Here is a 27,589-nt window from a genome sequence, read left to right as displayed (position 1 = left end):
CAATTGCTCAGCCCAAATTCAGAGGACTCCATTTAGACCTAGCATGAAAGTGTGTTTTAAACTTGTTATTAATGTATCCAGTGTCCACATTGAGATCTGATCTGATCACTCTGTCCAGTTCATTTGCGCAGGTCCAAACCCCCCCCCCCCTCAAAAAAGATAGAAGAAGATGGTAGCCATCTGTGCTACTGTCTTACTGTGTTTTCTTGATTTTCGATTGGTCTGAAGACTGAGGGGAGGAATGCTTGTGTGTTTACTGGCTAACAGCTACTAGCTGCTGCTACCTTGCAGGTTTGGAAGAGTCGTGTGTGAATAATATTTATGCCCATTGTGAAGTGATGTGTTTGGAAACAAAAACTTAATAGTGTGGATTTACCCTAGAGGTTCGGTGTATAGAATATAGTGATATCTAGTGGTGAAGTTACATGTTGCAGCTGACTACCCCTCACCTCACCCTCCCCTTCCAAACATGACAGAGAACCTGTGGTAGCCTTCAGTTGTCATAAAAACTCAAAAGGTGTTTAGTTTGTTGTTTGGACTACTGCAAAAAACATGGTGGCCTCAAAAAACATGGTGGCCTCCGTAAAGAGGACATGCTCCTGGTTAATATAAAAGACTACAACCATACATACTGTAGGCTTCCCTTAGTGCTCTGTAACATCTCCAGCAGAGTTTACCGAGGGGCTGTATTTGAGAGAGGACCTGCAGGAAGTACTGTGAGCATTTGTGCTTGGTCACTTCCTTGTACAACTTGTGCTCAGCTGCAGCATTTGCACTTCTCGGTTAGCACCCAGTCTAAAGTTGGTCACATGACTAAGATGCTAAGACCTGGTTTGTCATCCTTCCTTGCTGGTATTAATCACGTGGCTACACACACACAGATATAAAACATTTCTCAAATGTATTTGTCCCCATCAAGTAGAGAGATTCAGGCTATTCTTAGACTGCTGTGTTTAACCTACTTCCAACTGAGTGAGCTTATAGTTTCTCAGATTGTCTGATTAATTCTTTATCCCTGTTGCATCCTGGTGTCACTGCACTGATTCTCTGGCCACTGTGGTTATATTGATTAGTGTAGACCATATATGCTGTGTGAACATGTCACCTTACATACATTGTTTGAATAGATTACATATTGCTGTCTGCACCTTGTCATTCTTGTTCATGTTTGGACCAAAGCCATGTTGTGGGGATTTGTCTCCAGATTGTGCATATTACACCTGATTATTATCTCAAGAGGTGGTGGTCTGGCTGATCAGATGGTATTCTCATGTGTCTGTATTTATACCTGCATTACATTCAGCTTTTGTAATCATCAGTCAAGTAGCTCCATAATTTAATTGTTTAGCACTTTGATCAATGTGTATATTTTTTTTAAATGTTAAAAACTAATCATGTGTTAATACCAAGTAGAAACAGATACAAGTAAAAAAGATGAGCAAAAAGTTCTGATTTGTAATAATAATCTTTAGGATCAAAATTTTCTTCAAAATCAAGCCAGTGCTATTGTGACCCCCCCCCCCCCCCTTCCTGCTCCGCAAAGCTCAACCTAGTCCTCCACCTATGTCCTTCTTTTCGCTGTATAAGCTAATGCAGGAATTCCACAAGTTAATACTAACCAGAAGCCTCAGTTTGGGATGAGTAGATCAGAAGCTGTTGAATAATATCTGCTGCCAGGTTTTCAATTAGACTGGGTCACCAGAATGTCTGACAGTACCTCTATAGGTTGAGAGTTAGAGCACATTTCAACTAAATCTTCAAATGCTACACACTGTAGCTTTAAGTAACAATAATGGCTGTGGCTCAGGACATATACAGCGGGTCGACCTCTTCCCAGAAAATTGGCAGTTTGATCCCCATCTTCCCTATTGTAGTTGTATTGTAAGTGTCTTTAGACTTGATAGTAGTTTTTATAAAACTCACCTCCACCTGTTCCTCACCTCTACACAGCTGACACATCAGAGACTGGGCTGGGTGTGATGTCAGATTGTCAGTTTGGAAAGGCAAGAGGTTTTGTAGCCATTTGACCATTCCACAATGTAAAAAACTGAATAGTGTCTTGAGTGTTAAATTAGCTTGGTGTTTGATTTGGCTCTAACCCTTGTGCACTCTCCTTCAGGATGGAGCGGATGTCTGAGGAGGCGCTGAGGCTAAACCTGCTGAAGCGAGGCCTGGAGTCCCCCAGCGAGCGAGAGGAGGCGCTGGCTAAGCGCCTCAAAATGGAGGGTCACGAGGCCATGGAGCGCCTCAAGATGCTGGCACTGCTAAAACGCAAGGACCTAGCTGACCTAGCAGCCCTGGAGGTCGGAGGGCCCCTGGGAGATGGGAAGGGCCCTGGAGCCAGCTCCCTCCACCACCAGAGCCTAATGGGTGCTGCATATGAAGAGAAACTCAATGGGAGTCTAAGGCTGGGAGGCCATGGTGGCCTTGGCAGCCATGTTGGACCCAGTAAGAATGGGAAAGAAAACATCCTTGATGAGCCAGTGGACATGAGTGCTGGGAGAAGATGGTGAGAATTTAGTATTTACACATAAAGAAGCACAATGGCTCTTTATCTAAGAGAAATCTGAATAAAGGTCCCTCTGAAACAGATATCTGCTGGTAATCTGGGATTGGGAGTTAATGGGTGTTAAGAAATCTTCTTTATGATTCGAAAACTTTTGGAGGTCATTTGTTTTATGAGATAACAAAATGTTTGAGGTGATCTTTAGACAGTTGAATTTTTTTCACTAAAAAGGACACATTTTATTTAGCTCATTCTCAAATCATCATCAGGTTTAAAGTGTGACATCCTCTGCTCATGCAGTTAAATTCTACACGTGTAGGTGATGAGCTATTATTCAAGCAATCTGCAGAAATTCCCGTGTCTAGCAAGACCTGAGTGGAACACGCCTGCCTTCCTGTTAACAACGGTACACACATGCCAAATTTACATAACTGGTAAATGGTTTGTATTTATATAGCGTTTTTCTTAGTCTTGATGACCACTCAAAGCACTTTACACTACAGTTTGCAATTCACCCATTCGCACACATTCATACAGTGCATCTATTAGCAGCACTTTTTTTTCTGAGGGCTCATATGATATATATTTTCAGGGGTGTTAGAATGGACAGGGATTAAAACTGATACAGAGCCAAAAGAACAAATGTTTTCTACAAATATGTAGTAGTGTAGATATAGCCTGAGGGATCCCTCTCCCAACAGGAACAGAAGTGCACTACATGTCATTTTTAGCAAAGCAAAATAATATTTACAGCATTCAGGAAAAAATACAGTGTCTAACATAAGCAGAGAGGTGTATCAATGCTTAAAGTATTTAAACATAAAAAAAATTTGATTACAGTTTTATTTATATAGTGCCAAATCATAACATCAACACTTGACATAGCAAATAGTCTACAGCTGCAGTTCCCACAACAAGGAAGCGGTGGGTGGAAAAGAGACGTGGGGTGTTGTGGAGAGACCAGATGTGTTACTGGTACAATAAAAATAATATGAGTGACATTTATAGATGTAAATGAATGATTAGAGAGAAAAGGAATAGGAGGAAAGAAATTTGGACTTCTTGGACTTCTGCTAAGAGCTGGTCCAAGGCAGATAAGATACCACTTTGAGTGGGAAGTGCCACTCAAATCTTTAAAGTCCTAAACTGAGCAAGTGGCTGATCAACTCTTCAGTCAGCCCCAGATGTTCACACTCAGATCAATGTTTGAGAGATTGATATCAGTGATGAGGAAAGTGCACTTAAGATGTTCAACAAGATGGAAATAATTTTGTTTTTCTTGTTTTTCCATGAAGTGATGTGGAGCATGACAGACGAACTCCGTCTCCAGACGTTATTATCCTATCAGACAATGAAGCATCCAGTCCCAGAACAACACCTCGTCCTGAGGAGCGCCTACACCAGGCCAACCTGGACATGTTTAAGGTAACTTAACCCACTGCACGAATGCACAGCTTTAGGAAATACTCTCCCATGTCAGACACTGGACTGATGAAAGTCTCTGTGGGCAACCCGATAGCTGAATGGTAAGGAGCATAGCACATTGGCATATTTGCCTTGAGCAGCAGGTCCTCAGAAGGACTTCGGCCAGCTGGACCATTTACTGCATATTATTCCCTTTCTCTCTCACCCCGTTTCCTGTCTCTCCTTTACTGTCTCCATCTTAATAAAGGCAAAAATATACTAAGAAAAATTTACATGTCTGAATTGATCAACATAATTAATGAATCCATGCACCACAGGGCTTCCCTACATATTAATGACACATGGCATGGCTGCTTTTCATTCTCTTAACCATTTTATTTTTGGCAGGCTGCGCAGCTCAAAGGTGTATAATAAGCTGCCTTTAATTTTCCATCTGGTTACCATGTGTCACTGGTTTTGTGTGTGTGTGTTGATTGGTTTGTTTGTTCCAGGGGAAGACCGGAGAGGAGAGGCAGCAGATGATCAAAGCTCTGAGAGAGGAGCTGCGTCTGGAGGAGGCTCGCCTGGTGCTGCTGAAGAAGCTCAGACAGAGTCAGATGCAGAAGGAGAACGTGGTGCAAAAGGTCAGTGCTGCTCCTGATACCTCACTTACATTGACCATCACAGATCCACAGCCAGCATCACTCAGCACACTGCTGGACGTTCACAATATAGTAGGGGTGTGCGATATTGACAAAAAATTATATCTCGATATTTTCTGGGATTTTGCCGATAACCATAATTAGACCGCTGGTGGAGCCTGGCCTGGCCGGGCTCTCTGTCCGGAATGAGTGGGTGAATGAGAGTTGAGTGAGTGTGGGAGGGAGGGAGAGAGGGAAGGAAAAAGAGAGAGGGATAAGGCTGAGAGACCCACGTATACACACACTGTGAATGAGAAGGCAGGCTCTGTGATCTCTAGAGAGCTGGAAAAATGATTTATTGTCATCAAATACTGGGCTGGTGGAGAGGAACGCTCGCTCCCTGTGCCTGTATCCAGGCCTTGCACACCGCAGCTCAGCCTGTGGAGCTTGTGCGAGGCTCCTGGCTCTCGCTCACTCACTCACGGGGCTGGTGGAGAGGGGCACACACTCCGTGTGGCTTACTACTAATACTAATACTTGATAACATGAGCTTGCACATCGTTAAAACTTAAAAGATATTATCATAGACGATAAATATCGTACACCCCAACAATATAGTGTTTCAATTTTAAAAAAGAACTGAGGAACTACAGGCACTATGATCACTATGATGCTGTGATTATTGTTTGTTAGACTGTAATAGCCTTCTTGGGTTTATGTAACTGACACTTTTTACCATAGTTTCAATATCTATATCTGTAGAATAGACACTAAAAATCAAAGCCAGTATGTAAACAAGTAAACAGTTCACAGAAGTTATGATCTATTTCACAAATGGGATGTATCAAAATTCTGAAAAGAAATTAGTTATTGGTTTAGCTTCAGGTGTTAGGTATCTGAAAAATGAAACCCTGCATTTTTTAGGCTGATATTGATGTATCAGTATGACTGCTATTATCTTTGGTACCTTCAGTGTATGTTGGTGCTTACTTGTGTACTTTTACCTCATTAAAAACTTTAATGCAGGAGTAGTTAGGAATAGTTTTAACATGGTATGAGTACTACACTACACTGTAGCTGCTTTCAGACATGCACTGACTCTCTGCACTTTCTACAGAGGAGGTGTGAATGCAAATGTCAGAGTGAGAGCCTGTGGATTATCTGCGGCCTTTTTGTAGATGTCCACTGAGTTTGTGGAGACAAGAGCAGACACTGGTGTCTGTGTGTTGTCAAGAAAATCACGTGATTATTACGTCACTTCCTGCCTTTGCCTGCTGCACCCAGCTGTACCACCTCTCCCTGAATAATGTGGAGGATTTGTTGCTGTTGTGAACACATCTGTGCAGAGAACCTCCCACTGCGTTGAGCATGTATGAAAAGTAAACTGTGCGTAAAGTCCGAACCCCATTCTCTGGACTTTATCCACAGGTCATGTCTGAAAAAACATGTGGCATTACCACCCCTGATGCTTCACTAGTGGAAATCATTGATATACACTCATGACAGTGTGTTTTTGTGTTAATGTCTCTGTACAACATATATCACGTACTGTATGACACTGAACACCCCTATCTTATTTTAGATCTTATGAATTACTTTTTTAAGTTGTAGGAATCAGTTTGTTTCTATTGGTCTGACTAAAATATAAACTTTTTCAAAGCATAGAAAACGCCTCTAAGTGTCATTTGGCAACCAGCCCTAAAGAGTCAGCAGTTTGCCATTAACAAACATGTATGAACTGGTCTTGTTCTGAGAGAGTTATGCTCACAGATGAGTTAAATTCTCATAAAAGGGCTTTGGGTCAGTGGTAGTAAATCAGCATTCAACCAACACTGAAAAGTGGGAATCAACTGTAAATACTGCAGCCTTCACTTAATTGTTATGCCCAGTTGATGGAATCGATGCTTAAACTAAGGGGAAGTTATAATGTTATTTGTTTCCTTTTCTGTAATTTGTTTCATAGTTCATTCAAAGCCTCTCCATGCTGTTTTTTCCGCTCTTTGAGCAGAGTTACAGTGTATAGATGACATGTTGGTACTAAGCTACTTTATGCCTGAAGGCTCAAAGGGCACATTTTTGCTGCAGTTGGATTAATGTGAACACTTTTGCTCACTAATTTGTGTATTTAGGTGAAATTTGAAGGAAGCTGGTATGATCTGAAGGTGTGACCACCAATATATTGTGTGGACGACCTGCGTTTATATTACAATTACCAGGACACCTGGCAAGCTTTACAGCCTTAAAAACAATCTCCTGTGTACTTGAAATATACTCAGACTACGAGCCTGGATGAGCAGATGAGAGCGGAGTGACTGTTGCACCTTTCATCCTATATACCTTTCATATGTCTAATGACATCCTGATAAAAAGACAAATGTGTCTGTCTTCTCTCTTTTGTTTTTCATGACATTGACCAGTAGGAAAACAGGTTTCTCATCTGTTGTAATAGACGAATGATGATGTTGGTGCTGGAAAGTAGAACCGCAATGTCGGTTCCTAAAACAAGTCACAGCAACCTCTGGGTCAAGGCCCCTACAGGGTGCACTGCTTTATACTGAAGTCACAGCAGGAATGAATGACTCTTTGAATCCCTCCTTCTCTGACACATCAACTGTGTGTAAAGACTTAATATTGTGTGGACTGATTCTGGCATAACTCAAGCTAGGATGACGTGTCTGCACATTGATATTGATCCTATATTAAAAAAAAAGAAAAAATAGCTGTTTGCAAGAAAGAAAAACTGATCCCAACATTTAGATTACTACTTGAACAGTATTGCATATACAGAGAGGTATTGTTTTTGTCCAGCTCATGTCAGGGTAGGCTAAATAACAGAAACACCTCTGTATAATGCACTGCACAAACTGCAGCCTCACAATAATCCACACCTCTTAAACTACTTCAAATAAAAAAGAACATTATAAACTTGTAGAGGACGATTTAGTGCAGGACTGTTGGATTAGACTGACTTTTAAATTGCCAAGTGAGTGCACAGCTTTTTTCAGACATGAACTATGAGTTCTCAGGATGTCCTGAGTAGCCTTTCACATATGAAGAATGCAGTGGGACATTGTCCAGGTCAGATGCATTCATAACATCACAAAAATGTCCCAAGGAGTGGAGGGGTGACGAGGGGTGGCATCTGGGTGGACCATGCAGGAGGCAGGACATGATATATTAATTCTGCTGTCATCATACTATTTAGTCTACAGCACATCAGCACTGGCGTCAGCCCTTATCACCAAAAGCTCTCGAATCTCATCTTTCCAAGTTATCATCTTCATCCTGTATGTGCATGGCACACCTATTTTTGTCCTTGAGAAATTTGCATACTATTTTGTTTTCAGTTTTGCATCCATCACGTGTTAGAAACGTCATCCACATGCCCACTCGCTCACTGTTAATTTTGCTGACATTCTCCTAGGGGGCTGGCAGGAAAAGTTCCAGAAAATTTCAAGTGTGTTCATACATACAGCCCCTTTCAAAAAAATGTCAGAAGTTTAGTGTATGTCTAAAATCAGCTTGTGTGATCATTATTAAATGTAAAAGATAATAAATTCATCTTTAGCAAGTAAAGTTATTGTTCTGATTGTTTCAGACTGGCTGTTATTGTGATCTGAAAAATACTATGAAATTTAAAGTTAAAAGACAACCACTCATGTTAGTGTCTTAGTGTCTGTTTTATTGCACTGTTAATGTTGTGATGTTGGCAGGTCCCGGTGGTCCAGAACGCTGCCTCCTCTGTTCAGCCTCCTCCCATCCACAGCTCTCCTGGCCTGGGGAAGCTGCCCATGAGGCCGGGCCTGCACAACCCTGAGCCCCAGAACCTCCGTACTGCACAGGTCTATGTGTGTTCATATTCATATATTTTACCTCTGCACCTCCACTCAGGTTCCACTCCATTAAGGTTGTGATGACTATCTTCTTCTAAGATGGTAATGTATAAGGAGAATTAAATGTGACAATGACACAGAACAGAAGTGTAGAACTCTTGAGTAGAATAATGAACATATTGTTATGTGTAGTCACCTGAACTAACGACTTGCTGTTTTGGATTTACATTGTATGATCAGACTTTGTCTTCAAGTAGAGCTACATAACTTTTTATTTTAAAGGGACAGAAATCAGCATTTCTGGGTCTGTGCTGGTCTGGCCCAGACCACTCTTAAAAACAAAAATGGCTTCTGGTGGGTTCCCTCATTCAGTGGTTTTACATCAATGAAGGGTTTCATAAACATGTTAATAGAAGATGACTATCTTTGTCAGCCTCTTGAGTATTTAATTCTAATTAGAGTTTTTCTGACTTTTTGTAACAAGAGAAAATGAACGATTTCTTTTGAGGATTTCTTTTGGGTGAGACAGAGATGTGCTCTGTGGGATCAAGGTAAAATCAGGTGTAGACTAACATCAGACCTGGGTTGGTTGAGAGAATAAGTGGTTGGTAGAAGGTCCTGCTCTGATTGTTAGACTGTCCCATGTTGGGGGCTTTTGTTCTTCATGACGTAGCTGATCTCCTCCATTACATGTTGAGATGGTTTTAAATCTCTCTCTCTCTCTCTCTCTCTCTCTCTCTCTCTCTCTCTCTCTCTCTCTCTCTCTCTCTCTCTCTCTCTCTCTCTCTCTCTCTCTCTGTGTGTGTGTGTGTGTGTGTGTGTGTGTGTGTGTGTGTGGTCTCATCAGCTTGTTTTGTTGCCATGATGCAAGCAGCTGCTGCCCTCTGCTGGCTTCACTGTGTATCATGTCTCTCTTAATAATAAGCAGTGGTTTCTAATATTTTGACCAACTGGTTTTTATAACCAGATTTAAATATTAAGTGTATTATTATACACTGAACATTATTAGTGTAACACATTACAAACCCACATCAGAGCCTCGGTTCATTGCAGGCTTTTTTTTGTTAGTTTAAACTTGGTGAATCTAGACTTTGAATGTACTCTACTGAGGTACATTGAAACTAAAGTGCTGGACCTACATATGCCATCAGTTGGATACTGTAGATTCTGCTAATCACAAGTGCTAATGAATGTAGCAACTCTGTTCTACTCAAAGTAAGAGCTGTTGATGTTGTCACAATAACTTCATCATCAACCCCAATCTGTGTTTTAAGAAGAATATAGAATGAGAATTAACAGGATCTTGTTGTCTGATAACTAAGCTGGGCAAACATTTTATTAAATCAGTGTGTGAAGAACAGAACCCATGTTTTTGTAGAATGGAAATTATTCATCGCTCTTTTGTCATTGATGGACTGCAAAAACAATCTGTTGCCGATGATGGACACCAGTGGGGAGGATTAACATAGAACCCCCCAGAGTCATGAAAGATGCATCTTGTGCACACAATGAAAAAAAACCTGTCATCAACAAATTCACATTAAGTCTGACTGAAACATCATCAGTGCAAACCATTGCTTCATAACAACAGATTTGTTGATTTCTGCAGGGTCATACTGTCATCAGGTCAGCAGCCAATGCCAACCTGCCACCAATGCTAATGTCCCAGCGAGTGATAGCCCCCAACCCCTCCCAACTGCAAGGCCAGAGGATCCCCTCCAAGCCTGGGATGTCACGTTCCAGCTCTGGCAGCATGGCCAATGCTGTCAGCTACCAGCAGGTATGGATTCAAACCACGTCAGGCTCACTGCCCTGCAATGTCAAGCACTATACTGTACTACTGCAGAACACTGTTTTCTGAGAATTGTCTCCTCTTTTTATTCAGGGCATGGTTTTCAATGTTCATTTTCTCTCAAACAGCTGCTCATATAGGTTTTCTCTGCCCCTGCTCTAAACTGTTTGTCTGCACTCAAATACTGAGCTGCACAAATCCTGAGCTTAAAATATGACTCCTTTGAGTTTTACAATTCCAGGGCTGATGTGAATGTGAAATAAATGTGTTCTCAAAAGACCCTGTTCTTAATTAAAGATAGGAAAGAAAATCCATAGGTTAGTGGTGAGTATTTCTTATATTGTAGTTTTGATTTTAAGTAACACAATTCAGAGAGCAGCACATTCAGGCCCCCAGCAGCCATGCTGATTTAGGTATCTGAGTATAGACGAAACACTGTCTCGCAGTGTGCTAAGATTACAGATGGTTTGTTAAACTGGTTTAATCTTTAATTACCGTGTTGATTTTTGTTTATACTTTTCACCATCGACCAAAGTTATCAAGTCTTCAAGACAAAGGCACAGAAAGCAACATGAATTTGAAAAACCTGTTCTCCCCCATCACATCACATTGAGCCAAAGGCCTTGTCTGGACCTGGCATTGGCATCTGTCCTGACAGATCTGATCATAGGTGGACAGCTCTGAGTTTGTTAGTTCATACCATTAAATGTGTCTGCACGTGTGTCTCCAGTGACCACTTCTCAAGTGGAGACACATGTGGAGACACATTCTAATGTCAGATGTGAACTGATGTCCTTTGGACTTTTGAAATAGTAATGACATTTTTCTGACTTTGTAAGCTGTGTGGCAGCTTGTGATAAGGTTCAAACATTATAAATCTGACTTTAAATTATGATTTGATGATGGTTTTGCTGAACACTGCAGAATTTATGTGTCTCTTCAGGCCAGCCAGCAAGTGGCAGCTTCTCAGCGCTCAGGCTCCAGTGCCATGTACATGAACCTGGCCCACATGCAAGCAGCAGCGGCAGCCGGCGGAGTGGCGGGCGGCTTGGGCGGAGCTTCGGCTGTCAGCCCATCTACCATGTCCGGTTCAGCCAGCGGAGGGGTGAGCTCCATGGCCGACCAGGCCAGCAGCCAGGCAGCAGCCAAACTGGCCCTCAGGAAGCAGCTGGAGAAAACCCTGTTGGAGATCCCTCCACCCAAACCCCCTGCCCCGCTTCTCCACTTCCTACCCTCTGCCGCCAACAGCGAGTTCATCTACATGGTTGGCCTGGAAGAGGTGGTGCAGAGTGTACTTGACAGTCAGGGTGAGCAGCTGACACTCAGAGAAGCATGTCATCAACTGTAAGGTCAAACAGTGGATTTGACTTGTTAGGAACCTTTTTGTTTTCTCTTCCATTTCCTCACATTGTTAGTTTGTACGAATATGACATGTCATATTTCAGCAAACCCTTCTAAACTCAGAGAAGGGTGTAAATGACCTGAAAAAGCATGACTTTAGTCACCTGTGCATACTTGAGTGAACATGCACGAGGATAGCAAATTAGCATGATTAACGCCCCCATAATTCCATATAAGGCTAATGTGTCTTATACGATATTATTGAGGTCAGAAATGTTTATTCATGAAAACTACATATGAGTAAAAAGAAGAACTCTCCAAGTTTTCCTTGTTTTGAATCACTAGGATGAGTACAATGACAAGACAAGTGCAAAAAGACAGAAAAACTGGATCAGACAGTCCCAGTCGCTGACCAGAGACACAAAAACTCTTTAGCTCGTTAACTAGCAAATTGAGACAATATAATTTGATAAGTCACAGTTCTGAAACACCTTTTAAACATTGCAGGACTCCATCAGGCATTGTAAATTCTACTCTGCTCCCTTCAGTGAATGTATCCTTATAGTTCTCTTCATTTCCAAACAAAAATGTGTGTTTGTGGTTGACTCAGCTGAGCTGTAAATTAGGTTATTCAGTTCTATTTGTTCTCCAAAATGATTCGTTCTTTTGAAGAAAACATTTGTGAGGGACACGGCACTAGTATGAGCACTCCTGTCTTGTCTGCACGTTGAATATCAGTTTCATTAGCCAGGAAATGTAAGCATGACCTTAACCACCTGGATAAAATTGGGAATTTTTGGTCAATGATCTGAAGGACAGAGGATGTTGTAGCTCGTTTGTCTCATGAGACAAATTGTGATTTTTTTAAATTTGGGCTATATAAATAAAATTTGATTGATAATTGATTGAAAATAGCTTGCATGGCAAAATTTACAATTGACAAGTTGCCTCATACGGGAAAATTGGTCAATGCTGCAAGTTCTCCTAAATCCGTGACCTACTCACTAACTTCTGGCCATCGTGTCTGCGTCACTGGTGTTTGTCTCTCAAGCCCATTCATTCAGACTAAAATTTCTATTTATTGATAACTATAGGGACATAAAGAGGATTTCAACAATTAAGATAAAAACCCTGACCAACCCTTCAACAAATCTGTTCTCATCAATGGTTTCCAATTTTTTATAAATATGAAACTAAAACTTAGCACAAGTTAAAATAGTGAGGAGAATATGAGAAGATTTTCAGAAGTTTGTACTAATCAGTCTTGTTGCTGTTTCCAAAAGAAAAGAGTGTTTCTGAAGAATGATCAGCTGTAGTTGATGGTGTTTGATGTCTTAACGTCATGTCTTGATGTCACTGTTGTGAAAAAGTGACCCATCATACAACATAGCCGTTTTTAGACATGACCTGCGGGTAAAGTACGGAGAATTGGGTTTGCCTTTGGTGGCCCAGCCGAGTGCGGCAGACATGGAACGATGTGACATATTAATTATTATTATTATTAGCAATTATTAATTATTTGCAGAAATCACATGATTTTCTTGACAACACACAGATACCGCTGTTGGCTCTTATCACCACAAAGTCTCATATTCGTCTGTCTCTTCTCTGTGTGTGTCACCGTCTTTAGGATAATCCGGACCCTCTCTCTCTTTTGCGTTCACACATGTACCTCCTCCGGAGAAAATACAGAGGATCTACGGAGTTCAGTGCATGTCTGAAAGCAGCTGATGTGTGTGGGGCTTTATGTTGTCACTCTGACTGTAAGCACTGCTAATGGCTGAATCTTCTCTTTAGGTAAACTCAGAGGGACACTGGCCCGCATGGAGCCCTTCTTCTGCGCTCAGTGCAGAACTGACTTCACCCCTCACTGGAAGCAAGAGAAGAGTGGGCGAATCCTCTGTGAGCAGTGCATGACGTCCAATCAGAAGAAGGCTCTCAAGGCCGAGCACACCAACAGGCTGAAGAACGCATTCGTGAAGGCCCTGCAGCAGGAGCAGGTCAGCACCACTGTGCCTCTGCATCACGCGGGCCGTATTCTCTTTCTCATATTATACCACATTATAGTGAAGACATTATCATTTTACTAGCCAGCCCTACAGTCAAGTCTCAATCTGAGTTTTATTATTAACTGCACACAAGTGCCTTTGAGGACAGAGCATTTAGAAAATGCTTCCCTCATCACTCTACACTCAGTATCCAAAAGCAACTGAGGGATATGTATTAAAAATTAATACTGTAATGTAATGTAATACTGAAAGAACACATGTATTCAGAGCATAGACCACTGTGATGTGTGTAAACAGTTCTCTTGGACTCTCTCTTTTGGACGCTTGGATGCAGTGTGACTTGTGGGACCTTATATACGAGGATGTGTCTCTCTAAATCCAATAAATTCAGTTTGCCAGAGGTAGTGGACTCTATAAACAAGTTGTAGACAAATCGCAAAACGGGATGAGAAAGATTTCATAGTTTGATTTTCTTTAATACATTTCTAGATTTTTTTTTTCCAGACAGTTTTCACTGCCAGTGTGGGTTATTGAGTGTAGATTGAAAAATATGGCTGTTTTGGCCATTTTAAACAAAAGCTGCAGCGTACTGTGCGACAAGGGAAAAAGGTGAAAGGCATTTTTGAGCCATGTAAGTTGCTGTCAAAACACATAAGGCCACAAAGAATAGATGAATTAATGCATGTCATGAATGCAATGATCCATTTCAAAGTCCTAAGTATGTGTGTGTGTGTGTGTGTGTGTGCAGGAGATTGAACAGAGGCTGCAACAGCAGGCAGCCCTCTCTCCCAGCTCAGTTCCTACAGGCCCCAACGCCTCCAAGACTGACACCATGATCCGACATCATGCCCTCCGCCAGGTACACATGTTTCCTGACCAAGTATGTTTTTAACTGTATCCAAAAAATCTCTCTCTTGCATGATAATGAACTAAGTAATATGCCACTGTAATGTAATCGTGTCATTAGGTCAAGTTTATGGCATGTCTGTCTTTCCCTCAGGCTCCCCAGCCTCAGGCCTCCATGCAGAGAGGTCTGTCCAACTCAGCGCGAGGTGTTCTATCAAACTTCGCTCAGGCCTCCCAGCTGTCGGTGGCCAGCAGCCTCATGGGAATGACTAGTGCCAAGCACTGTGGAAGCGGTGGAAGCAGCAGCAGTAGCAGCAATAGACTGCAGCATGACAGCCGTCGCCAGATCTACAACATCCCAGGTATCTACTGTGCATGTTTTTTGGCTCACCAAGGAGGTCCCAGTCAAGAATTGTTGTCCTGACCCTGATCAATCTTCTAATTAGTTTGAAATGTTATCATTCTAACATAATAAACTGAGATGGTGAATATACCTGCATATCATCACCATGTGTCAATATCCGCTGATGGTTTACACTCAGGGGAACCTCTCTGCATATTACATACATACGCTGATTTACAGCAGAATGCTCCCAGTCACTTAAAATCTTACATAGTGGATCCATATGGAATCAAAAATATATTTTGCTAGCACATACATTATAATTTGAACATGAGTTATATAGAAGCAGAAGAGAAATTTTCTATAATCAAAAAATCCATTTGCATGTTTACCGTTATCCATATTAATTTGCAATAATAAACTATAAAAAGTTTTACTCATACACTCACACAAACTCTTGTCAAGCTCACATTATCTTCCTCCCTCTTACACTCCCCCCTCTGTAAGCATTCAACTTTGCCTGCACACATCTTGGCACAGCATTACAATTTGAGCTACAGAATCAACCAATAGAAGAAACTAAATTCTGATTACCTGTTTGATATATAATTATATTGTTAGAACCTTTATCAACATCATGAGGATATTACAATTGTACAATATAATAGAAAACAAACATTACAGGGAATATTGGAGAAGCATTACAAATAAAGAGGTGAATAAACAATACACATAGACATACATTTGCAGACAAAGACATACAAATATTGAGTAATGAAAACCTTTACCACTAAAGCTGAAGTAAGCAGTTGATAGTCTTCACACTTGTCTCTTAATATGTGTGTCTTCTCCCTACAGGGTTAAATATTGCCTATCTGAACCCAGCGGCAGTTGGAGCGCATAAGAGCTCCAGCTTAGCAGACCGGCAGAGAGAGTACCTGTTGGACATGATCCCACCTCGATCCATATCGCAGTCCATCACCGGACAGAAATGAGCCCAGACCAGCCCTCCTGCCCCTCTGATGTCACACCCATCCTGCCCCTCTACCCCCATACTGAAGCACTCCCAGATCAACCAACATCCCCCAACCCCACCGCATGCAGTGCCTGTCCGTGTGCCTACCTTAAACCAACCCATGAAAACCCACCAAGTCGGACAAAGACACTAAACTGTCAGTGCATCTCCAATGTTCTTATGATAGTAAAATCTTCTTCGTCAGCGTTGTTTAACAATTATAATTCCCATTATTATCGCTGTTGGTAGCACTATTATTATTATTATACCTGCAACTACCGTTTTTGCTTCAGTTACTATTACTTATTATGCTTTTTTCTTTTCCAAGTGTTTGGTCCATTTTTTGTTTCTCTGCTGTCTCTTCTTCACTTTGGGGAGTGACGGTGAACCATTGTAGGGTCGCTTTAGGCCACAGTCACTTAGGATTTTTTTTCTCCTTTTAATTATCATGCTTAGATGTGACTATTGCTAGTAACAGAAGATCAACAGGGTGCATTCTGGTTGCTATGCAACATAAATTTTAACAACTTAAGCTTGCTAAGTTGAAGTAACAAAGTGGAAAATACTGATAGGAACAAAAACAGACAAAATTAAGTTAGTAACTGCTCTTGAAAAGAGCCTGTTCTAGAAATGAAGAATGTGAGGGGGGCTAAACAGTCCGAGCAGAGCATCTACACTTGTATCACGTTAAAAGGGTCAGATTCAAAGGTTGTTTTTGCACTGACACGCAGATCAAGTCCAACCTGGCCGGATCAGAGGTGCACATATGTACAAAAGAGAATCTTATGTGAAAAACGTTTGGAGAATATTTTCCTTTGGTATTCGGCTCCCACATTCCTCATCAAGAGATCTTCATCTGTTTCTTCACTTCAGATTCAGCCTATTGTTACAAATTTGAACAGTTACCAGATGGATGTAACCAGGATTTCCTGCAGTTGTATTTATCAGGACTGGCAGACACCTTCAGCGGACCAGCAGTCCATATAGACTCTAATGAGGAGGAAGCTGACAGGGGACGGGAGGACGTTGTCTACAAGTTAAGCCAATATTCACTTCACAGGGGGCACTGGTCTGTCAGAGAGGAGCAAGTTGATTTTCCCTCCTGGTTCCATCTCATCTCACTACCTCCCACTGACCTCCACCATGCCCTCCTCACAACCTTCGTTCATCCAGTGCACAGACTGAAGCTTTTGTACCCAGCAACTCCTCTTTGCATCACATGTTCTTTGAGAAAGTGAAACAAACTCAAATCTGAAGGTGGAATTACAATTTGTGTGTCCAAACCTCAGATTCTGTACCTAGAAACCTACAATCTGGGTTCCTTTGCTTCTTCTATTTGGGTTTTTAGATTTTCTGATTGTTGCCCCCACCCCCGAACTTTCTGTGCTTTATTTTGATTAGTTTATCTGGATTCGTTTTTTTGTTTTGTTTTTTGCGGCGTCTCTTAATGAATTGGTGGCGAACCTGAGAGGTATTAGCCCCTGGAGACGATAATAATCAACATAGCTAAAAACAGAAACTATTGAAATATCTGTATGGATTATGTATAGATACCTAGCTTCAGATAAAAAAAGGTTGAGGATTATATCTTTTATGGGAGAGACATGGATCAATCATTGTGTGCATGCTCTGCACACAAGTTCCCTCACTCCAGAGGAGCACTTTGCTTATTTCCAATTGGAAAAACTTTTTTTAAAGAAAAAAGCAAAAGAATGTCACAGTTGAGAGAGGCTGAAGTTGTGGAAGCTGGCTGATGGCCGACCAGAGTAAGGGGGCATGTCACCAAGTAGCGTTTAAATGGCTGATGAAAAGTTCAATTCTAATTTACGATGCCAGTGTTAAGCTCTAAATGTTTCAGTTTCCACTTTTGCGGTGTGCTCAGTTAGAGCCAGACTATATATAAGCTGTTGCTGGCTGGAGTACATGAGTACCTGGGTACATGTACCAGCATCAGTCCCATTGACTCACTGTCTTTAAAACCCAGCAGTAACTGAAACTTTAAAGCAATCCCACCTCTTAAGTCTGAACTAGATGACTTTGGACCCGATCCTCAACTGATGGGGGATCTGCTTCGATCCAGTTTGATATTGCAACACTGACTCACAGACAGAAACCAGGTCCTGAACAAAGATACAAGACTCAGACACTTGATAGATTTCAAGTGTAAACTCATGGGAAAGCGATGAGACATTCACATAAAAGTTAGGATGAGAAAGTGTCTCTCCTGTGGGGAGTTCAAACTTTACACGTGTGTGGGTTTGAATGGCTCAGTAAATCCGACTCCATACCTTTTCCTATGCTCAAGGTGACTACAGTGGAACCTGTTGTTTGCTCCAGGCTTTTTAGTGACCCCAGCACTCTAAGTGTTAACAGATGATATGGTTAAATGGCGCTCCTAATGCAATCCAAATGTAAAAACCACATTTGTACCTGTTTTTCAGCAGCTGTTGCATGTTCAAAGGTCTTGATCTCACAAACTAGAGTTCATCTCTTTGCTCTTGTTTTCCAGCTGTTTGACCAGATCATGGATCAACATAGAGTGCTGAGCTCACAAATAGAGCCATCATTGACAAACATATTCAGCACAGACATTCACTCAGTGACTTACCAACACACACTGCTGCAGCAACACAAACCAGTATCATCTCTACATCTAGTGGTTAAGACTGGTGTGGATTTTTCTTCTCAGATGTTGGCCACTCAAGTGATGCCTACGACATGCAGGTCTCCTTGCTGCTCACTGCTATAGAGAATCCTACAATGATATTCGTCTTGCTTTGCACATTTACTTCACTGAACTGTTTAATCTGTTCAGTTGTGTTAATATTTCATTTGGAGGAAACAATGTCCCATGAGTTTCCTTTGTCATGGACTTTGTCACTTAGTGAGCCTTGATCTCCAGACATTTCAGACCTGTGGGGTTAACACAGAAATACTTCTTGATCTTTTGACGCTTCTGCTGCACTAGCTGAACAAAAGCATATGTCCCAGTCAATTCTATGTTTGCAGGTTCTGGTAGTGGCTGTTAGTCTCCATATTGGCTAAAAAAAGAAACAACTCATCACTGGTTACCTCAGATGTCTGTACTACGGAGCAGTACTGGTTGTGGTTAGCAAGATTACTTAGCTTTAAGCCTTGTTTTTCAACATTACAAAGCTGGATCACTTTTTCTAACATATATCCGCATTGTAACTTATACACCTTTCTTACTCTGAAGATAAGACATCAACACGTATAGTATAAGGCAGCATCTTCTGAACAATCATTTCTCTTGATGCGATGGAGCGTGGGTCTCTTAGTGGGGCAGTGTTCAGACACGATTAAACATCGGACTTTCCCTGAATATTATTTTGATGAGAAATCCTCATTATCACAGAGGACCAGCACTTCAGCAGAAGTGTTCTCCTATGTTCAAGGGCACTCTTCTGTCTTCTTCATTTCATTTTTTCCTCTTGGCTGAAGCAGTGTCAAAGACATTTCACTGTGCTTTTGTGCGCTGACATCATCGTACATCAGAGACTGACTGAAACACTAAAACTTGTACCAGTAAGATATGAAAGTAAGCCCACTTACCACTTATTATTTTATATTATTTTTTATCTGACAACTCTAAAAAATACAAGCATGAAAATGATATCCAGATCTACTTGTGCTGTAATGACTGAACATTGATGTTATCAGCACATTAAATTACACATTCACACAGTTGGTGAAACTATGTTAAATGCTTGAACTTGCTAAATGTGCCGCTCTCTTGCCAAGAGATTTGTCATTGGTGATGTCCTGCGAACACTGCCCCTTATATGTGAAGGTGCTTACCGGGTTGATAACCAACGTCATGTGACTACTTAGTGAGAAAGACATTTTTGAGCTTAGTGGAGCCAGATAACAAAGATATCCTGTTGAGCCTGCTTTGTAGTACGAGGCCCTGAAGTGCTGATCTCAAGGCCCTGAAGTTTGCAGTAGCAAAATCAATCATTCCAAGCAGTGTTTCAGTCAGTGTGCAATGTTATTCGTCAACATGGTGACTCCTTACAGGAGAGCTGAGGGGCTACGAAGTTAGTTATGGGTTAGAGGCAAGAGACTCAGCCAGTTCACAGCTTTGAGTGGGCTATCAAACACAAGGGTTATTTTAGGATGACATCCAGTCAATGTCAGACTTCATCCAGGCTGGTGCACATATACTGGTGAAACGTGGAGGCAAAGATCCATCATTGACCTGAGAATGGCACTGTTACAGAGTAGTACAGGTGGCCTAATGCTCTATGGTAGCCATGTTGAATTCCTACAGTTCTTAGACAACAGCTCATGTTTATTTTTTGGATAATATCTGCCCGTTGGCTTTCTAATCAAACGATTGGCTACATTACAGTCACTTCATTTTGAACTCATGCTCACTTTTTTTCAGACACCAGAATTGGATTTTGTTCACTGCTTTGGTTGTTGAGCAAATACTGTTCCTAAAAAAACAAATCATATTCAGCTTCAACTGGAAAGTAAAGGCACAGCTAGCATGCCGCAGCAAACATTTAAGATGAAGCGAGAGCAGCCAAGGTGCCAGTTAAATGCTCTTTCTCAAAACAAGTAAACATTTTAGCTTCTCACTAAAAATAAAATGGAAAAAGAAACTAAAGCACTTCATATGGAGGAGTGTGTGTATATGTGCATGTCTTTCTATGGTTGTGAGGACTAAAAGCAGCAATGTGAGGGCATTTTGACTTGTGAGGACAGAGCGTTTTTAGGGTTTAAAGGTTCCGATTTAGAATAATGTTTAGGTTAGGTTAGGGTAATGGTTGGAATTAGGCATTTAGTTGTGATGGGTAAGGTTGGGGCAAGGTACAGAGGAATGTGTTATGTCAATTAGTGCCCTCACAACCATAAGAAGACAAATGTGTGTGTATGTGTGTCCTGACAAGTCTTGTGTATGTACAGTAGTAGAAGCTAGCAGCAGTAGTGTTCACATAATTGTTGAATTAGCCCAGCAGCTAGTTAGCTAAAGTAGCTAACACAGGCCACCTCTGTATTCACTCCTGTTCCACTTATTATTGCTCTGTCGTCTGTCTTTGACGGCTTCTATCTTCAGCTAAAATATGATACTGAAGTTAATATCAGGTCTTCAGATTGTGAGCAAAATCATGACATCAACCTTGTAGCAGGGAAGCTGTCATTTTAACAGAAAAATCAGATGAAGTGTGCAGATTTTTTTCTAGCTGGTGCTGCAGCATTGTATTTGATAGTTTGAGCCTTCGCGTGGAAAAACACAAAGGTCAATGAGGCACAGGTTCCGAGACCATTTATGACAAAGCCAAGACAGTACCACAGTATGTCATTAACTTGAGTCCAAGCCACAGTCTCTTCAGGTGTATCTGACCATGTCCAGGACAGTCAATGATGGAGGTTGTTGGTTGAACTGTACGTTGGTTGGTTAGTTTGTTGCTTGTTGTGAACTCTTCCGGCCAGACTATCAGGTGTGTTCTGGTTCATCATGTTATCCTGCCCAGTGAAATAGAAGACTTTGGCCACGACTATGAAACTACCTAGGGCTAGATTCACAGATGCAAACTGAAGTTCATTTGTGTTCATCATATGAAAAACAGGAATCAGTTGTCCCTCTGGTGGAACAGTTGAAATTGGATGTAGAGATATATTTTCATGAATTTTTAACATCTGGGACAAATTTTTACTTTATGTTTTTGACATGCATCTCCTTGAAAGCTGAAGAAAAAAAAAAGCTCCTGTCTCTCTCTTGCTCTTTTGCAGATGCATCCTCACACCTTTGTATTTGAACTGCAGATTCTTTTCAAACGTCAATTGTTAGATTTCAAAATTCATTCTTTTCTGACGTCTCAAATAAGTTCTCTTTTCTTTATATTGCAGTTTTAAAAAAAATAAACAAATGTATTGACTATGAAATAAATGACACGATATTTGCTAGGTTTGAAGTAATAATGACTTATTGTACATAAGCATTTTTTTCCTCCCTTGTACTGAAAAAAGAAATTAAATGGTTGTATATTGTGTAGAAAAGCAAACAAAAAGCCATGAATATTGTGAAGCTTGTCATTTCGTTTTGTGATCACTGTGTATTATTGTGTAACTAATGTGCAAAATGTTTGGGATTCTTTTTTTTCCCTCCCCTGCTTGTTGAAGCGATCTCCCCGGATGCATTGCTTTGGTTTTGGACTAGTTAGAGTTTGCAGGAAAGTGCTCATTGGTTCAGACAAACAGGTTCTGCCATCACATTACACACCTCAACATTTCTTGTTTCCTCTTGGAGCTTTAAAGCTTGAAGTGACTTTGTTTATTAGAGAATGGTTTTCTGGACTTGCTCTAGATAAAAGCACTTTGATGCTTCACTGTGTGTGTTGGATTCCATGGACCCCTCTGATGTAATGGTTTGATCCAGGATCGAGCTGTTGCATCACTTTGCTGATACCGGCCTCTCACTAAAAGAAGCAGACGGGTGTTTTTGCATTTTCAGTGTAAATGTTGACTATGTGACATAACACCTGACCACTTGCACATCTCCACACATCCAGGCAGTCTTTGGCTTCCTATGAACCACCAAGACCTTTTTAACAGCTGAACTGGACAGTGGAGGCTGAATACTTAGTGCTGCTCACTGTAATGAAAGATGACATTTAGAAAGTCACAGTTAGGTGTCCAGTGACCTGCTGCTCTGAAGAATCCATAGAACACACTGGGCACAGTTGTCATGAGGTTGATGTCATTGGCAGATAGGAATATCATTGGTTCACAGTGACTCAGGTCAACAAGACATTGAGCCCTGTCATCCTTCAGTGCTTTGATCTCATAACTTGGAGAAATGAAAGCAGAAAACATCATCTGTATGCTCATACATGTAAACTGCCTTTTGATTGTGATAAACCAATCATTGAATTCCAAAGTCCTGATGAAATGAATGGAGCATACAAAATATCAATGACTTCCTAAATGGTCCTGGTGATAAATGTTCAGTTAATTGGCTTTGACCATAATTTTCATGTTGTCCTCACTAAGGAGGCATTTCTGGAGGTAATACAAAGAAGAGTAACTTTTATACAGAACTAAATGTTTCAGGTATGTCTCCATGCAAAGTTCTGACATCAAACCTGGACTGACTTTATAAGATCAGTTACTGCTTAAGCTGAGAACAACAGACCCTGAATCAGTGATCACTTTTCCTGCCAACACCAGCATACAACATGTATGGTCCTCTACTGTTTAGCTTTATATTCTATTAGTTGTTATGGCTAATACAGGGAAACATTTAATTGCAAAATCAGTTTTATCAATTTTGGATTTACCAGTAGAAGCGTTTATTTTTGTCTAATGATGACAGTGTTGAAATAAACATCTGGGAAGTAGAAACAGAAGATGAAATTGACCAGATATTAATTGAAGTCCTTTTTGTTTTGCTTACATCAATCCTGACCTTTTGCACATACTTGATATTTAACGGTCTTCAAAAGAGTAAAAGAAAATAATGCTGTTTGAATACTGCCAGTTGATTGACAATTATGCATTGATTGAAAAAATAAGCTAATTTTGGAGGAAATAACTTTGTAATATTTATCTCTTGCAAGCTATGTTTAATAAAGATTGAAACATTTGCTTCCAAGTGTGACTTCATTAACCTTCATTAACAGGATAGAAACACAGAGTCTGTTGTGTCAGGAACACTGAGGTTCCAGCAACAGCCTTTGAGATGAGCAGAATTGTCAACACACAACACCAAGTGAACTTTACAACCTTCATATAAAGAGGATTAAATGCAGGGTCGTCTGGTCAGACTGAGACTTAAAGGTTCAGTGTGTAGATTTTAGATATAAATATAAAGTATTTAAAAATAAAGGGCCAATTCTAGGGTAAAGCTACAACAATTCGTACAATTTAGGTGAAACACACTAGTGGAAACATTGCTAGGATTATTTTATATAAAAATTCTGCCAAAAGATCCCTTCCACCTAAACCCCACATACTGGACCTTTAACCTCAACATTGAAACAATATTTTAAGATGTTTGGACATTTTATCCATTTATTGACAGGCAGGTTAAGTGTAAAAATTGGAAAGAGAAAGGAATAATATATAAGACATGTTCCGCTATTGATTTGTTTCCTGAAAAACATGAAGTACTGTCAAGCCTGAGTGAACAACTTCTAAAGCTGACAGAAGATGTCTTCCAGGGCGACAGGTATAGGACCCATACTTCTCACCAGGTATAGCAGCATTAAGCCCGGACACATTGTATTACAGGAACCAAAGGAAAGTGATAAAAGGCATTGTTCATTCTGTGTTCATACGCAGCCGTCAGAAGGTGTGTACCAACATCAACGCAGCACAAGCCACAGCGTCTGAATACAGGACTGATCAAATTGAGCCTGATATGTTGCACAGCAACCAGTTGAAAGAGACAAAAGAGATACTAAATGTTTTTGATTCAATAAATACCATTACATAAAATATTCAAGATATTATGAGTATAACTACATGATAATGTAAGACATTTAAAATAATTGTCTTTATTACAGAGTTAAGAAAACAGGTGATGTGAGATAGTGTTGCTTCTCCTTTTTCCTCAGTGAAGGTCAGTTCCTGGTTCTTGTTTCTGTCTGAGAAGTGACTGTCTTCGGTTACTGGTTGTGGTTAGGCCAAGGCTGTCATGGGAGGTGCTTGTGTTTTATTGAATGTGCAGCTAATAGGCAAGTGACATTTTGAGGAGCCACTGTTGCTAAACTGATGCAGAAGTGGACACTAGGTGGAAGGAAGCAGGAGCTTATTTAAAGCTGCAGTGTTAAAAGAGCGCTGTTCTTCCATAACAATACACTCACAATGGACAGACAAAAGCAGAACTAGAGATTCTATCTTTCTTACTCCCAACATGGATGTTCCTTGTAAAGCCTGGTGCCTACATTACCCACGATGCCACTTAAACACCACAAGCCTGGTCAGAGATTCATATTATACAGGTGGCAGCTTCACTGTGGAGATACCAGCTTTTGCTAGTGACATCACACATTCCAAGAGACTGAAGTCAGAGATAAACACGTCCTCGGGCTGTGATTGACAATAATTCCTCAATTAATTTACGGTCCATCATGTTACAAACTATTTACTCTAACCAATGCTGTCATTACTCTTTTTCATGACTTCTTTACAGTCATTTCATTTTAACACACACCGAAATTTGATTTTATTCACTACTCGTATTAGCAAATACTGTACCTGAAAAGCAACTTACATTCATCTGCTAATGACCTAAGTGTTAAGTATTAAGAAGCAAATCTGAACATAAATAACATAAACATGCTATTTTAATTGTTCCTACAACAACTACATTCTTATAGTCAGCATTTTTGACTCCTAACATTAGCATTTAGCTTGAAGTCACCTCACTTGCATGCCGATGCAAACATTTAGGATGAAGCTGGAAAAGTTTTGGTTGTCATTCATGTAAGAATGTTTGTGCCAGATGTAATGAAATTCTCTTTGGGAATTCCTTGACACACAATTAGTCACACTAATTAACATAGACCAGCCCCAAGGCTGCTGCAGCCTGCAGCCTGCAGCCTGTGTCCTGCAGCCTGTGTCCTGCAGCCTGTGGTCTAGGACCCTGGTCTGACTGCTGCAGCTACAGCTTCTCTCTGCTTCCTGAGATGAGCAACAACCAGTTTCTCTCTTCACCTACCCCAGGGATATGGCCCACTACAGTATGTCAACACCAACAGCCTGAAGATGCTTGGCTGGGCGACATTCAGGCCACCTGCCACATACACTGGTATGGTTATATAATAAGTCAAATAAGGCTCTAGTTTCACTATTGCCATTGCCAAAGAAAACTACATGTAAGGCTTTCAACACAACCCGATCACTTGTGATTGTCATCTTCAGGAGAGATGCATGGTGTTGAGTCAGACTGGATAGCACCTGAAGGTGAATCCTGGCTCAGAGGAGACCGATGATGTGGTTATTGACATGGAAGTAGAAGTTGAGGGCGTCAATGCAGACAAACACCTGAACACCTACTGTGTCAAAGCTCCTTGATGACTGGGACAGAGTTGACAGCTTTGCGGAGCTGAGGAACCTGCTCTCTCTGGCCCTCACCATCCAGCAGGTCAGGGATATTTCTTGTCATGCTAATTTCCCTCTGTGCCCTGTCATACATGTTCACCCCTGCTCATGTGTTTGACTGATGCGCTGCTGTGTTCTCTCTTTGCTTAGGTGAGGAGCATAGTTGCTCTGTGGCAGAACCTGCTGGACTATGATGAGCAGTAGGGGGTATTTGGTGCCAGACACCAGAGTAGGCTGGTCCCATGGAAGTTCAAGTTTGCTGAGAATGGAGTTCCCTCCAAGGGCCAGGAGTGTGAGGAGACATGTACTAACCACCATTGTCCTGCTTGCCCTGTGGCCAGATTGCTACCACCTGAATGAGAACACGGCTGTGGCTGAGGGGTCGGCAGTTCGATCCCCAGTCTTCCACATCTGCATGTTGAATTGTCCTCGGGCAAGATGCTGAACCCCGAATTGCCCCTCAAAAAAGTGCTGCTAATAGGCAACTGTACTGTAAAGAGCTTTGAGTTGTCATCAAGACTAGAAAAGCTCTATATAAACAATTTACCATTTTTATTTAACATATTTGCCAGGCTCTGTGATCACCCTCCTAAATCCCAAGAGGACTGGGACTCACGCACTGTGTCCAAATGGAATCTCGTTTTTTTTAAATATTACAAATCAGGTTTCTGACTAATGGGTCAGCCACATCACCCTTTTGCAACGGCACAAGAGGAGAGTGGAGAGGCAGGTCAAACCCCTGACCTCACAGTGCTCACAGCCCAGCAGCGTGCTGCTCAATTCGCCAGAGAACACCAGAATTGGTAGGTCACTGAAAATGTGACAGGGGTGAAAGAGTCTGGAGAGGCTGTGGTGAACGTTATGCTGCTTGTAACATGGGTCAAACCTCTATGCCATAGCCAACAGTTCCCTGACTGCTGTTAGGTACGGGGACGAATTGGGCACTTCAGCACGCAGAATAGAGGAGCTTGGGATCTAACAACAGACCCTCTGAACCACAGACACCCACACAGACCTTTTGGATAAATCACAGACTTAACATAGTAAATGTCAACCAAACAGCTCCACAGCTGGATATCACTTGATACTTGATACTCAATGGGGCCATGAAAAGTTTTATATCACAGAGATATCAAATGTGATACAGTTGAATACGAGATCAGCTTCTTTTTTTTAACTGAACAGTCCCAGTGTTCTCCTGGCTTTTTTTTTTTTACAAACCTTGTTGATGCTTCTATTCTTTTCTTCATTTAAAATAATCATCAAAAAAATAGTGTCTCCTATTTATTGGACCTAAAGAGACAACTGGTAACCATGCAGAGTCGTTTGTGTCACATGCAGTTGTACAGTCATTCTCTTATATTTTGTGTAGGTGTAATTCTTTTCAAAGAGCATCATGTGACCAGTCAAACAGTTCCCAGCCCAGAGTGCTTCCTCTTTGGAGACCCACTGAGCACACACACAGAGAGGAAGAAGCAATGTCAGATTAAGAGGAACAATGAGTCATTTTATTGATCTTCAAGGTTAAGAGAACACTAATGGGCTATTCCTTGCAACATGTTACTGGAATGTCATCAACACTTGAGAAGCCAGTTTTTTCAGTTTTGTTGTTGTAATACTCACTTAAACCACACGAGGCTTAAGTGCACCACTATCCCCAGCACTGAAAGCATTCATGTTTTCTTCCTGGTGATTTCTCCATGCACTCTAGATACATATCTTGTAAGTTGTGATTGTCAAGTCTTTCTTTTGGTCTGGCTACGGTGAGTGGAGGACTGAAAGACA

The 27,589-nt window shown here is 41.1% G+C and overlaps 1 protein-coding gene across 8 annotated transcripts in view; it reads left to right on the top strand.

The window, feature by feature from the left end:
• The window catches only part of gatad2b (GATA zinc finger domain containing 2B), a 52,244-nt gene extending 28,901 nt beyond the window's left edge, over positions 1-23,343 (top strand). For 2 of the 8 annotated variants that reach the window (XM_020105311.2, XM_069522791.1), the window contains 10 exons: positions 2,120-2,509; positions 3,802-3,931; positions 4,423-4,554; positions 8,265-8,393; positions 9,994-10,164; positions 11,120-11,483; positions 13,315-13,517; positions 14,275-14,385; positions 14,527-14,734; positions 15,574-17,227. In XM_020105311.2, the coding sequence (XP_019960870.1) occupies positions 2,120-2,509; positions 3,802-3,931; positions 4,423-4,554; positions 8,265-8,393; positions 9,994-10,164; positions 11,120-11,483; positions 13,315-13,517; positions 14,275-14,385; positions 14,527-14,734; positions 15,574-15,710 (1,975 nt within the window). In that variant the 3' untranslated portion in view covers positions 15,711-17,227. Of the gene's footprint in view, positions 1-2,119; positions 2,510-3,801; positions 3,932-4,422; positions 4,555-8,264; positions 8,400-9,993; positions 10,165-11,119; positions 11,484-13,314; positions 13,518-14,274; positions 14,407-14,526; positions 14,735-15,573 lie in introns of all 8 variants that reach the window. The other 6 variants (XM_020105308.2, XM_069522789.1, XM_020105306.2 and 3 more) reach the window with 4 other exon arrangements.
• The last annotated feature ends 4,246 nt before the right edge of the window (positions 23,344-27,589 follow it).

The sequence above is a fragment of the Paralichthys olivaceus genome, chromosome 3 (assembly GCF_024713975.1).
Source record: "Paralichthys olivaceus isolate ysfri-2021 chromosome 3, ASM2471397v2, whole genome shotgun sequence".
In the NCBI taxonomy this organism is placed as follows: Eukaryota; Metazoa; Chordata; class Actinopteri; order Pleuronectiformes; family Paralichthyidae; genus Paralichthys; species Paralichthys olivaceus.
This window is presented reverse-complemented; position numbering and strand designations above follow the sequence as displayed.